This window comes from Eubalaena glacialis, chromosome 2 (genome assembly GCF_028564815.1).
Source record: "Eubalaena glacialis isolate mEubGla1 chromosome 2, mEubGla1.1.hap2.+ XY, whole genome shotgun sequence".
Taxonomy (NCBI): Eukaryota; Metazoa; Chordata; class Mammalia; order Artiodactyla; family Balaenidae; genus Eubalaena; species Eubalaena glacialis.
In genome coordinates this window covers 109,267,486-109,281,898 of record NC_083717.1, presented here as the reverse complement: position 1 = coordinate 109,281,898, position 14,413 = coordinate 109,267,486, and the positions used below count along the sequence as shown (strand labels likewise).

The 14,413-nt window shown below is 57.1% G+C and overlaps 2 protein-coding genes across 3 annotated transcripts in view; both read left to right on the top strand.

The window, feature by feature from the left end:
* MAPKBP1 (mitogen-activated protein kinase binding protein 1) overlaps positions 1-7,283 on the top strand; it is a 51,563-nt gene extending 44,280 nt beyond the window's left edge. For both annotated transcript variants that reach the window (XM_061180452.1, XM_061180453.1), the window contains exons 23-31: positions 524-760; positions 1,233-1,399; positions 1,629-1,774; positions 1,896-2,093; positions 2,251-2,335; positions 2,634-2,917; positions 3,140-3,736; positions 4,176-4,261; positions 4,886-7,283. In XM_061180452.1, the coding sequence (XP_061036435.1) occupies positions 524-760; positions 1,233-1,399; positions 1,629-1,774; positions 1,896-2,093; positions 2,251-2,335; positions 2,634-2,917; positions 3,140-3,736; positions 4,176-4,261; positions 4,886-5,113 (2,028 nt within the window). In that variant the 3' untranslated portion in view covers positions 5,114-7,283. The remainder of the gene's footprint in view (positions 1-523; positions 761-1,232; positions 1,400-1,628; positions 1,775-1,895; positions 2,094-2,250; positions 2,336-2,633; positions 2,918-3,139; positions 3,737-4,175; positions 4,262-4,885) is intronic.
* A 275-nt stretch (positions 7,284-7,558) lies between these two features.
* JMJD7 (jumonji domain containing 7) lies at positions 7,559-14,329 on the top strand. The gene is made up of 8 exons (XM_061180451.1): positions 7,559-7,627; positions 11,581-11,734; positions 11,810-12,063; positions 12,402-12,458; positions 12,946-13,041; positions 13,268-13,344; positions 13,568-13,727; positions 13,818-14,329. The coding sequence occupies exons 1-8, from the start codon at positions 7,564-7,566 to the stop codon at positions 13,904-13,906; spliced, it is 951 nt and encodes a 316-aa protein (XP_061036434.1). The 5' UTR covers positions 7,559-7,563; the 3' UTR covers positions 13,907-14,329.
* Positions 14,330-14,413: the final 84 nt, after the last annotated feature.

Below are 14,413 nucleotides of genomic sequence, written 5' to 3'. Positions count from 1 at the left end.
GGGTTTCAAGCTCCAGCACCTTTCATTGTCAGCAGCAGTTTCATGGGATGATGGTGGTGTGGTGTCTGGTGCCTTCTGACCAGGCCATGTGTCTCAAGCCGGGGCCATTGGTTTGTCCTTGGTGCTGTGAATGGACTTGGGCTGTCCTCCAAGTGGGGGCCTTTTAGAGACTCCCAGCCCTGAGGTGTCCATGACACCAGTGAAGACGAAGACCAGAAGGTCCTCTAGGACAGGACACAGAGTGAAGCTGAGAGCCTGAACTCTGGAGCCAGACTACCTGAGCTGTAACCTGCAGGCAGACTCTCTGTGGGACTTGGACAAGTTACTTAAGGCCTCTGTGCTTCAGTTTTCCCATCTGTACACGTGAGGCGAATGGTAGTACCTCCTTCATAAGGTGGTTGTGAGGATTAAATGAACTAATACGTGTAAAGTGCCTGGCACACAGTAGGTGACATGTGAGTGTTTGCTAAGACTGTTGTGTGATTGTTACTGTTACTCCTCTCCCACCCCCTCCCCACACCAGGCACAGGAGACAGAGGAATTCCTGGATCCAGCTCCTTCAGCCAACCAAGGACCCAGAAGAAGGGGGCGCTGGGCTCAGCCAGGCGTGGAGCTGAGTGTCCGCTCCATGCTGGACCTGCGGCAGCTGGAGACGCTGGCCCCAAGTCCTCGGGGCCCTAGCCAGGACTCTCTGGCTGTGAGCCCTTCAGGTCCTGGGAAGCATGGTCAGCAGGCCCCTGAGACCTCACATGCTAGCCAGGTGAGCCCGCTTTCTCCCAGCGAACTAGAGATCTCCAAGCAGCTTTAGCCAGCCTTGTGCCAACAGCTGGGGCCTGAGCATTGGTCCAGCTCTGCTTGCTCTGCCTCTGTGGGACATGGGTAACCTGAGCTGCAAAGTCAGGTGGGGCTGGCTAGGCTGTGCGGTACGGTGCTTAGGGTGCAGAAGCAAAGGGTAGCCTTTGTCCTGGGCTGGGTTCCTTGGAGGGTTCATGATATGAAGCGGTGGCTGGAGGTTGGCAGCCCAGAGTGCTAATGTAGTTCTTCCAGAAGCTCAAGAACACTAGTTGGAACCCAGCCTGGCTTTTTGGTGTCTGTCCTCAGAGTCGGAGCTTCCCCCAGAATTGGTGCCCACTGGATCCTTGCCCACCTCCACCTCCTCTCCCAGACCCTCACTCACGTCAGCAACCCCAGTGATGTTTCCAGAATGTGTGTTTCCCTTTGTGTGTTTCCAGAATGAAAAGCGCTCCCGGCCTCAGGCTTCCCAACCCTGTTCCTGCCCCCACATTATCCGATTGTTGTCCCAAGATGAAGGGGTCTTTGCCCAAGAACTGGAGCCTGCACGCATCGAAGACGGTATTGTCTACCCGGAGCCGAGTGACAGCCCCACCCTGGATACCAGGCAAGGGTCCTGCAGACTTCTGGGGCCATGCACCACCCGCCTCGTCTTCCCTTCCCTCCGAGGGTTCTGTATTTGGGTGGGGGGCTGGCCCCAGGCACTCAGGGCTTGCCCACCGCTGCCTCATCCCCAGTCCTGCTCACGGGTCGGGCAGAAGGAAGGCAGGAGTCCAGTGGGGCTGCTGCTTACCATTGCTCACTGCCTCCTCTTTCCCTCTTGGCCTTTCTGGCAGTGAGTTCCAGGTGCAGGCACCAGCCCGAGGGACCCTGGGAAGAGTGTACGCCGGCAGCAGGGGCTCAGAGAAGCACAGCCCTGACAGTGCCTGCTCTGTGGACTTCAGCAGCAGTCGCCTTTCCAGCCCTGAGCATCCCAATGAAGGTGAGGCTGCAGCCCTGAGGGAGGGCCGGGACCACGCGGGTCAGTGGACTGAGGTGGGAGTGGAGGCTCTGGTGACAGAGGGGTGCAGCGTGATGCTTCTCTCCCCCTCCCCCACATCCAGACTCCGAGAGCACAGAGCCCCTGAGTGTGGATGGCATTTCCTCAGACCTTGAAGAGCCAGTCGAGGGTGATGAGGAAGAGGAGGAAGAGGAGGGAGGCACTGGCCCCTACGGGGTGCAGGAAGGCAGCCCCCATACCCCGGACCAGGAGCAGTTTCTAAAACAGCACTTTGAGACTCTGGCCAATGGGGCTGCTCCAGGTGTGGTCACATTGGTCACCGCAATCTACCCTTGTTTCCTCCTTGCCCCGCTGAGAGGGAGGGTCCAAGGGCAGGCTATGCCCAGGGGCTGCCTTCTAGGGGAGGCAGAGTCTGGGCAAGAGCTTGCTTCAGTCCCTGATTTCTGTCACCCTGGCAGGGGGCCCAGTCCGGGTACCAGAGCGGACAGAGTCTCGGAGCATCTCCTCACGATTCCTGTTGCAAGTGCAGAGCCCCGCACTCAGGTACTGTCCCCACAGCAGCTCACTTTCCTACAAGGAGTTCCAGCTCTCCTAACCTCGCAGTGCTCCCAATAGGGTCAGCCCTGCGCCTGGGGCAGCCTGCAGCCCTCTTCTCTCCAAGGCTCTGTCTTCCATGCCCAGCAGCATTGTGCACTCCCCAAGTTTTGGGACAGCTGTCCTGGCTGGCTTTGTGCCCGCCCTTCTCTCCTAGTGCCTCTCTAGTGCTGTGCGAGCTTCTCCCCGTCTTGGCAGGGAGGAGCCCTGAACCTCCTCTGGGGCTTCTTCCACATTTCCTCCCTAGGGAGCCATCCCCATCTTCTTCAAGCCTGGCAATGACATCGAGGCCAGCCCAGGTGCTGCAGGCTTCTGGCGAGCAGCTGAGAGGCAATGGTGCCAATCCTCCAGGAGCACCCCCGGAGGCGGGGCCTTCCCTTGGGAACCCTGGCCCCCAGCAGGCAGCCCCTGTGCTGTTGCCACGACGCCGTCTCAACCCGGACAGTAGCTGGGCCCCCAAGAGAGTGGCCACAGCCAGCGCCTCAGGTGGACTCCAGAAAGCCCAGTCGGTGCAGAGTCTGGTGCCACAGGGTGAGGAGCCTGGGGGGCTCAGCTCTAGGTGTGGGGAGTGTGGAGCCCATGGGCGTGCTAGAGGAAGGTGGCCTCACGTGGCCCTGACGTGTCATTGTGCTTGCTGGTGGGAGCCCCTTAGTGGGTATGTGCAGGGCACAGCAGCTCCTAGAGAGTTGAGCCTTAGCACCCGGGACGCCTTCCTCACCGCCTGACCTGTGTATGTCTCTGTCTCCCCTGCAGATGAGGCCCCTCCACCAGGCCCGTTGCTCTTACAGGAGATGGAGGCCCAGGGGCGCCTGTGCTCCCTGCCCCAAGCTGACAGCCGTCTGTCTCAGCCCCACTCCTACCAGAACCCCACCACCAGTTCCATGGCCAAGATAGCCCGCAGCATCTCTGTTGGGGAGAACCTGGGCCTGGCTGCCGAACCTCAAGCTCCTGCCCCGATCCGAGTCTCGCCACTCAGCAAGCTGGCCCTGCCCAGCCGGGCTCACCTGGTCCTGGATATCCCAAAGCCACTGCCTGATCGTCCTACCCTGGCCACATTCTCACCTGCTACCAAGGGCCGGGCCCCTGGTGAGGCAGAACAGCCTGGCCCCTCAGCGGGCCTAGCAAAGGCTCACAGTACATCTGAGAGGCGGGCCTGCTTGGGGGAGGGTGCCACTCCCAAGCCTAGGACCGAGGGCCAGGCTCAGCCTGGGCCCAACAGTCCCCGTGCCCAGCAGCTGCCGGTCAGCAGCCTCCTCCGAGGCCCTGAGAACCTGCAGTCCCCAGCCCCTGAGAAGACTCCCGGCCCTGTGGAACGCACCAGGCCGGGGGCAGCCCGGAGCCGGGACTCAGGTGTGCACAGCTTCCAGCTCTCATCTCCTGCCCCGTCCTCTCTCTCCCGTGTCTGTTGGCCAGTCTCTGGCTCCATCCCGTTTCTGTGCGTCTAGCCTCTGGCGTACTTCGTCCTGTCTGCTCCTGTTTCGGTCCATTAAGTCACATCCCTGATGGTGAGACACTCCTGCCGACCTTCATGATCTCCCTATGACCCACTTGCCCCTTCAGTGCCTTCCGGCCCCTGGGACTGGGGCTGGAGCTGGCCCTTTCCTCTGGACCTTGTTTCCTGGATGGTGTTGGGAGGGTGTCGGCAAGGAAGGAGGCAAGAGGAAGGGACTGAGGGCGTGCAATGCTGGGTGGGGTGGGGGTAGGCCTCTCTTCCTCTGAGTGACCCCTGGGTGGGGAGGCCTGAAGGGGCAGCTTTGCTGGGCCTTACTGAGCTGTCTGTCCCTCCCAGAACCAGCCGTGAGCCTGGAGCAGTGCGAACAGCTTGTGGCAGAGCTCCAGGGCAGTGTGCGCCAGGCCGTGCAGCTCTACCACTTGGTACGTGTTGGGTACCCCCCCCCCCCGGCGGGAAGACAGAGCAGGTCAGGAGTGCTAGCTGAGTATCCGGAACATAATGATAAGGCTCTTCCACCGATGGGTGGGTGGAGCAATTAAGAACATTCTGAGTAGGTGAGTGGGTTAGAAGCCAGGCCAGGCCTCATGAACTGAGCACGTATCGGTCATTTCTGGCTAACAGCTGGAGACATCCTCAGACAGGAGGGTGGGGTGTAGAGAGCCCACATGTCCTGGTTTGCTTAGGACCATGCAGCTTATGCCTGTTGTCCAAGTGTAATTATTAATAGTATCCCCTTCCATATTCAAAACTGACTTGGCCACCCTAAACATAGGGGAGAGTCCAGCAGGGGCCAAGATTTGAAAGAGGAGTTGCTAACAAGATGTAGATGGTGCCAGATCTGACAGTCACCCCCAGGGTCTGCCTCCGTCCCCTAGCCTCTGGTCATACTTGCTGGTCTTGGAGTGTGGAACTCCCAGCCACACCTAGCAGGGCATGCAGTCCCTTCTTTGGGGCAGGCTGGATGCTGGCAGGGCCCCTCCCTTTTCTACATCCATTGACAGTCCCCTCCACTGTTCCTCCACCTCACTTCTGGGGTCCTGTTGCAGGTGGCCAGCTGCAAGACACCCTCAGCAGAGCAAAGTCGCATCACCCAGCTCCTCAGAAACACCTTCTCCTCCGTGCGGCAGGAGCTAGAGGCCCTGGCCGGGGCTGTGTTGTCCAGCCCAGGCGGGAGCCCTGGGGCCGCGGGCGCCGAGCAGACACAGGCCCTGCTGGAGCAATACTCAGAGCTGCTGCTTCGAGCCGTGGAGCGGCGCATGGAACGCAGACTCTGAGTTCCAGAAGCCTGTCCCAAGTGAATGCTCCCCCGATTCCAAACTGCAGCCCCTCCTCCACTCACCAAAACCTGTGGGGTTGCTTGGAGTGGATAGCAGGGATCAGTGCTCAGAGGGAGAGCAGCTTTCCCAGCTGTTCCTCATGGGGTCCCTGTATTTATTAATTTATTTCCCTGACTGTTGCCTCACTTTCTTGGAACTCCTGCCTCCACAGCCCCGCCAGTGGGTCATGCAGGGGTAGGTCTTGGGCCTTTGTCATCTTGGTGCTGTGAGGAGTAGGAGGGCAGCCTGCCCCATCTGGGGGAAATCGGGAAAGGCTGGCCCTCTCTTCTTAGAAGCCATTTGAAATTACTGCAGGGATCAGCTCCCTGGGGTGGAGCACACACAGGGTATTCAGTGGGGTAGAGGTGAGAGGTGATCTGGTATCCATGGCCTTTAGCCAACAACGGAGGCTCACCTCTACCTCCACTTCCCCCCCCCCCGCCCCCATACCAGCTGCACTCCCCTGGCTGCCAGAGCAGGGGTTGTTTTCCCCACTTGCTGGCAGTTCAGAAAGGCAGAGGCCTCTGGCCCTCTGGAGCACTCCCAGCCATCAGGAGGCTTGAGTTGATATCAAGGCCCGAGCCACCACATTCCACTCCCGTTCCCCCTCCAAGAGGGCCCTAGCATTGTCTCTTCCTGTGCCCCCTCTCTCCTGGCCGGAACTGTGGAGCCAGCTGTGGGACATTGCTGCAGGACAGTAAAGCCCTCTGCTGGGCAAACATGAAGCCCTGGCCTCCTTCCCTCAGCCCCTTGGCCTTCCCTGTCCTCCAGCCCTGGTCCCCAGTAGGCTCCTGGAGCCGAGGCCACCTTCTCCCTGCATCCTGATTGATGCTCAGTCAGAAGCCTGTGTTGGAACTTCCCTCATAGTTTACAGGGCGCTGGCCCACCTTCTAAGGACCTTGGCCACAGGTGAAATCTAAACACACACACCCACACCCACAAGTTGAGTGTTCATTGCTAGAGCACTTGCCTTGCTGATGTGTACCTGGTTTCCTCTCACGTCCCGCCCTAGCTTCACCAACTTGGCTCTTATCAAAGAACATGAAAAGGGAAGGAATACACTAAGCCTGAAATATGGATTCCTAGTGTCCACAGCCTAGCTGATGTGAGATGGCCCAGAGTATCTGGTTTGGGTAGAAGGCGCCTCCTCAAAGGCAGTGCTGGGCACCCAGGGGTACTGGGTACTGGAGGTTGAAGAGAGGGAGGCACATGGGACTGCAGCAGGGGCTAAGAGACACACTGGAAAGGTGGTAGGTGGGACAGGTAAGTGGCAGAGGTCAGGGGATAGATTAGAATTAGAAGGGCAGTTTTAGGGGTGAGGGGAAGGAGCTAGGGCACAGTGGGCAAGTAGAGTAGGACCAAGTAGTGAAGCACTTGTTGAAGAGTTGGGGTGAAGAACATGTGTCTCTAGGCCCTACTGCTTCCTCTGCCTCAGGTAAGTCAGGGCAGCTCTACCACAGCTCCAGGCCACAAAAGTCCATTTCCCTATGGGCTCTGCTGGCTCTGTAGGCGGAGGCATAGCAAGAAATTAGATTCTGAAGGGTGCGCAGCTCTGTTTGCATCAGTGGCCTGAACAGGTGAAACCTATTTCACCCTCACTCTTCTCTACTACCACCACCTGCTTGGCCAACGTGCAAAGAAATCCTGGCTCAAGAACTCTCACAGCTGAGAGTGGAGCCTGGGAGGGCTGCAGCTGCCCTTGTCAGAGTTAGAAATCCACTCCCACCGTACCCCTAACCCGCACACCAGCCGCAGTCCACCGCAAATGGGGTTCAGGCCTGGCCCTCTGGGCTGGGTTCTTGGCCATCCTTAGCCAGTCCGTCCTTCACGAGGAAGGAGCTACACTGCTGCCAAGGTTTGTGAGAAGGTGGCCGCCCTTCCCCTACCCCCAGCTCTGCGTGGGGGGGGGGGGGGGCCGTCTCGTGGCCGGCGCCCGTCCCCTTCTGCATGTCTGAGGCCACCGGCGACTGCCAACCCCGTTCAGATCTGCCCTGACCCAGTTTTGAAAGCCCCTTATTTATAACTTTTATACTTCGTCCAGGTCATGGCGCTTCCCTCCTCCCCAGGTCTCACAGGGCAGAGGCTGTTTTTAACATGTCCGTTTGTACTGATGTATGAACTCGTCAATAAACACAATCATTTGCTAACCCTGGGTTGCCAGCGAGTGGGGCAGGCGAGAGGAGGCGCGGCTTTTCGCTTGCCGCGTGGATACAAAATCTGTGGTCGCCTTGGGGGGTATGGGGGTGGGCAGTTGGAAGCTGCGGACTTCAGCGGCAGTGTGTGGGAGGACGAGGCGTGGGGGCGCTGGGAGCCCGGGCTTGAGGCCGCAGGGAAGGGCGGGGCCTCGGGCCCGGGGCGGGGTCTTAAGGAGGGAGGGAGGGAGGGGCAGCGGCGGCGGCGTCATCGTCATGGCGGACGCGGCTTTGGACGCCGTGCGAAGAGAGTTACGGGAGTTCCCGGCTGCGGCAAGGGGTGAGTCGGGTGGCTCGTCGACCGCAGAGCAATCACAAGATGCGGGAGGGGCTTTGGGCTTGCCGAGAACCGGGTCCCGGATCCGGGTGCGCCCTGGTTCTTCCTGGGCCACTGGCACCAGGGTGCACCCTGTTTCTTTTCCTCAAGAGGCGCGGAACCTCGTGCACGTGACTGGTGGCCGGCCCCTCTGTGATGGCGCGTGTGTCGCAGCCCCGTTCCCCAGCCCCCTGGGTGGGCCCTCAGCTCCCCTCCTTCCGTGTTCCCGCACTTTCGTGGCTTCTTGGGGGGACTCTTCACGTTATTCCCAAGACCCGGCCCAGTCTTTACTCTGGTGGCGTTCTGTGTTTCCCACCGTCAGCTGGCACCGAATACTCGGGGCATTCTGTTGTTGCCATTCCCACCCTTCCCTGTTGTGAAATCTTTAAGGTTTCTCCCTCTCTGAACCCCTGCTGGATCGCTTCCTTCAGGAAAAGACTCCTCCAAGCTGCGAGCATTGCAGAGCTTTGGGAGAACTGGAGGCAGCTGTACTGGAGATCCCTGGCTCTTCCCCTGCTTGGTTTTTTATTTTTCTCTCATTCTCTTCCTTTTCTCTTTCTATTTTTAAGCAATATCTTATCACTGAATAGTGACATGAGCACATGGTTTAAAAAACAGCAGACTTAAAATGTAAAGTAAGCTTCCCTCCCATTCCAGGCTCCAGTATGCATCCTTCCAGAAATACTCTGTTAATATCTACACACAAACCTATGACTGTATATCTCCCTTCTTATACAAATGGTAGCTTGTTAGGCACACTCTTCTGTACTGTGTATCTTGAAAATCGTTCCATATCACTCTACTTCAGTCTTTTTCAGTCTTTTCCATCCCTCCTGTGTACTAATGCTGTAATTTATTTAATCAGCGCACTATTGGTAGGCATTTACGCCATTTCCAATCTGTTGTTTTCAATACTGCAACCAATACTTTGAGTATTCGTTTAACCAATACTTAGTAAGCTCTTCAGTGTGCCAGGCTCCATTCAGTATGTTTAGGATACATCAGCGAACAAAACAAATCTCTACCCTCGTAGAGCTTACATTCTAAGTGAGGAGACAACCATAGGCACACTAAATGAGTAAATTATATAGTAGAAAAAAATGGGTTAGAAGATAAGTGCTTTGGGGTAAAAAAGTAAAACAGAATGAGGAGACTCGGGATGTGGGGTGGAGGGCAGGTTACAAGTTGAAATGAGAAGATCAAGGTAGGCCTCTTTGATAAGGCGACATTTGAGCACTGGCTTGAAGAAGGAGGGGAGCGGGGGAGCCGGGCAGACCTCTGAGAGACAGGAGCATTCCAGGAGAGGGCACGTGGGTCGGATGCCCTATGGTGGGAGTGTGCCAGGTGTGTTCAGGGATCAGTGAGGTGGCTGGTGTGCCTGGAGCAGAGTCTTTGTGCACATGTGTGTTTTTGTTGGTTAAATTCCAAGCAGAAGAATTGTTGGACCAGAGGAATTGTTTGGATCCTTTTTGAAATTCTCACTTGGAAGCCCCAGGAGGGAATAGTGGCCATTCTCTAAAGGAAATCTATTAAAACGGTGAAAAAGTAAAACTGAAATAAAGGAAATCTATTTAACGGTGAAAAAGTAAAACTGAAATAATTACAGAAAGTACAAAGGGTTAAAAAAAAAAAAAAAAAAGCAGTGTCCACTTATTTTAAGACTCCTAAGAATAACAGGGAGATTTATTGAGCCCCACCAGGTGACTGCTTAGATGGGCTGGCATGACTGGGAAGGCCCTTTGCCAGATTCCTCGCCCTTGCTCCCTTATCTACCTGGCACGTTCTATCTTGCCTCTCGAGCCAGTGAAGGAAGCATACTTCCTTTTCAGTTTTCCGGGGTCCACCAGCGTCTTCCCGCTCAGTTTCAATTTTTGATCTAAAGACATTTCACTTTCCAGCTGATTGCAAGGCCCAGATGACCGGTGTGGAGACGCGGTCATGAGAGAGAGCGTGACCTTGGAGGTGAAAATGAGTGCAGTGGCTGTTGGGATAGGATGTAGTAACCACCCACTGGGGACCAAGACATTCAGGCTAGACTGCAAGGATGAAAATAACACAGCAAAGCCTATGCCCTGTATAAAAGCCAGGAGGAAGGCATTCCAGTGTGAGAGCAGCAGGGACAACGTTTGGCACCACCTGAGTAGAGTGTGTGCTGATGGGCAGGCACCAGACAGGAGGAAACCAGACTGGAAAAGTAGGTTGGGCCTCATCACGGAGTGTCTTGAATGTGTGTGCCAAGGCTGACTGTATTTTGTAAGGAGCAGTGGTAAGCCGTCACAGGACTTTTTACTAGAGGTGTGACAAGATGAGATTGTATTTTAGGAAGATGACTGGGGCCAGGGTGGGGGATGCTTTGAGAAGGAGTGGAATTAAGCCAAGGAAACCAGTTAGTTCACTGCAGCAATCATCCAGCCAGGAGATTTTGGAGACTTATATTCAACCATTAAGCAAATATTTACTGAGCACCTACTGTGTGCTAGGTCCTGGGGGGTACATCAGTGAATAAGACAAGCATCCCTGCCCTCATGGAGCATACATTCTAGCAAGAGAGATCGATAAACAAGTGGAATAAGTAAAATATATCGTGTGTTAGATAGTGAGAAATGATAAAAATAAGAAGGGAAGGGGTATAAAGATTGTTGGGGGCAGGTTACAATTTTAAAAAGGGTGGCCAGAGAGGGAAGCCTCATCAAAGTGACATTTGAGGACCCAAATGAGCTAACTTTGAATGTGGTTACCAGCAGAGGAAAGGGGTATGTGTGGCTTGAGAGACATAGGCGGTAGAATCAACAGGACTTAGAGGTAATCAGTAGGATACCAGGAATGAGGGAGAAGAAAGAGTCAAAAAGAAGAGATTTTGGGGGCTTCCCTGGTGGCGCAGTGGTTAAGAATCCGCCTGCCAATGCAGGGGACACGGGTTCGAGCCCTGGTCCGGGAAGATCCCACATGCCTCAGGGCAGCTAAGCCCGTGCGCCACAGCTACTGAGCCTGCGCTCTAGAGCCCGCAAGCCACAACTACTGAGCCCCTGTGCCACAACTACTGAAGCCCGCGCGCCTAGAGCCCGTGTCCTGCAACAAGAGAAGCCACCGCGATGAGAAGCCTGCGCACCGCAGCAAAGAGTAGCTCCCACTCGCTGCAACTAGAGAAAGCCCGCGCGCAGCAACAAAGACCCAACGCAGCCAAAAAATAAATGAATAAATAAATAAAAGAGATTTTTGTTAAGAGTGACACAGGGCCACTATTGACCTCTGCACAGGTGGCGCACCACACAATCTGCCCAAATGCACATGGCAGCCCTGGGTGTCTGAGGATGGTGATGCTGTTCGGTAAGACCAAAAGACAGTTCAGCCCTTACTTTTCTTCTGATGGTTTTGTGTGGCAGCCTGTCTCTCCAGTTAGGTTGTCAGCTTCTTGAGATGATGCTCGGATCATCCCTTAATACCTCCACGATGGCCCAGCCAAGTCCTCAGCACATTTTAGGTGCTCTCCAGAACCTTGGCCACCCATACAAGCGTTGACCTTGGGGCCTCAGCTCTACTCATTCTGGAGCTCCCGACACTGCCTCCATGGCTGCCTTTCCTAATGGATGCCAGGAGGTTGGCCACTCCAGAGTAGGAAAGCCAGGGGTTCACTGTGCAGGGCTGGACGTGGCCCCCTGGAGGGTTTGGATTGTGTGCTGAGCAGCAGCCCGTGGCCCTGTGGACTTTAGGGCCCATCCTGGTGTGTTTATGGGTGTTTCACACTTTCTCCTTTAAATTTCCCTCTTCATTCTTCTGTTCCTGGTTGTCCAGGGTCCCTTGGTCACCTATAGGCATTGCCTGGTGACACAGTGAACTGCCCAGAGAGGGCACCTCTTATGCAGGCAGCAACTGGGTACTGTTGGCCTCAACCCCCTTCCCCCGCCTCTTTCTCTCAGAGCTCAGCGTGCCTCTTGCTGTGCCCTACCTGGACAAGCCCCCGGGTCCACTCCACTTCTACCGCGACTGGGTCTGCCCCAACAGGCCCTGCATCATCCGAAATGCCCTGCAGCACTGGCCGGCCCTCCAGAAGTGGTCCCTCCCCTACCTCAGGTGGGGGCTGCCCTGGGCGGAGTGTGGGCGGTGCTTTGGGGCATCTGGGCTTGGACTGAACGTCCATTCCTCTAGAGCCACAGCGGGCTCCGCGGAGGTGAGTGTGGCGGTGACCCCAGATGGTTATGCGGATGCCGTGCGAGGGGACCGCTTTGTGATGCCTGCCGAGCGCCGCCTGCCCCTGAGCTGTGTGCTGGACGTGCTGGAGGGCCGAGCCCAACACCCCGGGGTCCTCTACGTGCAGAAGCAGTGCTCCAACCTGCTCACCGAGCTGCCCCAGCTGTTGCCTGATCTGGAGCCCCACGTGCCCTGGGCCTCTGAGGCGCTGGGTGAGTGGAGGTGGGGCCCCGGCAGGGAAGAAGTGGGAAGGTGGGAGCCAGCCCCGCTTGCCGCTTCTCTCCCCTTGCTGGTGACGGCCCACACTCTTGGCTCCACGGGGTCAGCTCCCTCGGCCTTGTCTTCATTTCGATGAACTACTGAAGATGGCTGCCCTTCCTTCTGCTCCAGGGGACAGAGGCCCCTCGCCATGCTCACCCACCTCTGCCCCTTCTCCCTGCCGTTTCCCTGGGGCCCCTCTGCTCCCCGCCCAGGTTCTGGCCCAGCATCACTGTGGTGGTAGTTCCCAGCCTGGCCTCTCCTAACTCGCCCTCTTTCCTCTGACCCACAGGAAAGATGCCTGATGCTGTGAACTTCTGGCTGGGGGAGGCAGCTGCAGTGACATCGTGTAGGTGTCGGGAATACAAAGGTGGGGAGGAGGTTGTGGGGAGGGAAGGCGAGGCGGAGAGTAGAAGGCTGGCCTGAAGGGAAGTCGGACTGATTGATCTCTAAGATTTCTCCTGGGATTCTGGGGCTCAGGCATAACAGAGGGCCTTCCCCAACAGCTCAGGTGGGCGAAGGTGCCCGCGGCATTGGACGCGGGGGACACTGTTTCTTGTAGGTCCCTAGAAAGCAGTGAAGGCCAGCTAAGTCAGGAGGTAGACTCAGAAGAACCCTGTTTGTGCAAATTCCCCTCTTGGCGAGTGTCAAGTCCCTGGCAGGCAGAGATCTGAGATGCCCGAATGCCTGCCAGACTCCTCTCCTTGGCATCCCCCTGAGCCTCCTCTGACTTTGCATGCTCTTATGTCACACCATAAGCTGTCTTGGGGTGCAGGGCCCCAAGTGTGAGTGTCTGCCCCTCCTAACCCTGCCCACCGGGCCCTCTGTGTCGGCAGTGCATAAGGACCACTATGAGAACCTCTACTGTGTGGTCTCGGGAGAGAAACACTTCCTGCTGCATCCACCCAGCGACCGGCCCTTCATCCCCTATGGTAGGGGATGCAGCCTGGAGGGGCCGGGGAGCAGGTGGCCCAAAGTAGAGGGAGGGCAGTGGGTAGCCCTGGGCGGGCTGGGCCCCAGGCCTGAAGTGTGGACACAGCATCTGCACTGCACTAGGACTCCTGGCCCTCTTGCCCCTGCACCCAGGGAACAAGTGGGAGTGGTGGGCAAGCTCCAGGCCCTTTGAGGGTGCCCACAACTTTCTCCCTCTGGCTTCAGAGCTGTACACACCGGCAACCTACCAGCTAACCGAAGAGGGCTCATTCAAGATGGTGGATGAAGAGGCCATGGAGAAGGTGTCTGCCTTGTTCCTGGACCCTGGGAGGGGGGAGGCAAGGAACCTGGGCTCTGAGGAACAGGCACAAAAGAGATGGGGAGGTGGTGCTTTGCTCTGAAGAATCCCTACGTCTGGGCCTCCCAGTGCCGAGCAGGGCAGGGCCCATGGTGTTTACCTCCAGGGACAGAGCTGGAGGGCCTGGGGGCTTTGGGCCTACTCCCTGGAATCTGTTGTGTTCCCAGGTGCCTTGGATCCCACTGGACCCCTTGGCTCCAGATCTGGCCCAGTACCCCAGTTACAGTCAGGCCCAGGCTCTTCACTGCACAGTGCAGACTGGCGAGATGCTCTACCTGCCCGCCCTGTGGTTCCACCACGTCCAGCAGTCCCATGGCTGCATGGCCGGTGAGGGGCTGCCCAGCTCACCGGGGGGTGGGTGGGGAAGCTTAGGTTAGAAGGGGGACCCTCGTGCTCCGGTCTCCATTCTCTCCACAGTGAATTTCTGGTACGACATGGAGTATGACCTCAAGTACAGTTACTTCCAGCTGCTCGACTCCCTCACTAAGGCCTCAGGCCTCAACTGACCGAGCCCTGGTGAACATCACCAAGGACAACTCATGGAAAAGGCCATGCCCCTCCTGAGCCAGTCACCTCGAGAGGCAACCTGGAGTCAGAGGTGCTGGCTGCTGGCCCAGCTGGGCTTAGGGTCAGCTTCAGAGGATCGGGAGGACCAGGAGGTGCCAGGCAGGTCTGGGTGTGGGCTCCCAGGAAGCTGGCGCACAGGTGAGGCAGCAGCCTGTTCTGGAAGAGGAGTGAGGTTCAGGTGTGGCACCGCCTCTCACCGGCGCCGTGACCTTGGGCGAGTTACTGCCTCACAGCATCAGTGTGCTGTCTGTAAAACAGAGATAACGATGGTTCCTACCTCATGGCGTGTTGGGGACGGTATCTGTAAGGATGGCACCGGCCTGGAACGGAGGAAGTGTTCAATAAAAGGCGGCTATGATTTATGTGTGCTAAGGCTCCCTCGCGGTTGCCTTCCGTGGTCTGGTGAGGGCTGGAAGGTTCAGGTGAACATTTCAGGGTGACCGTGA

What these genes read in the sequence shown, in the direction of transcription:
- JMJD7 (XM_061180451.1), top strand. Translation starts at nt 7,564, where the DNA reads ATGGCGGACGCGGCTTTGGACGCCGTGCGAAGAGAGTTACGGGAGTTC. An exon ending in TGGTCCCTCCCCTACCTCAG is followed by an intron (nt 11,735 to 11,809) that starts GTGGGGGCTGCC and finishes CCATTCCTCTAG; the next exon opens with AGCCACAGCGGGCTCCGCGG. An exon ending in GTCCCATGGCTGCATGGCCG is followed by an intron (nt 13,728 to 13,817) that starts GTGAGGGGCTGC and finishes TTCTCTCCACAG; the next exon opens with TGAATTTCTGGTACGACATG.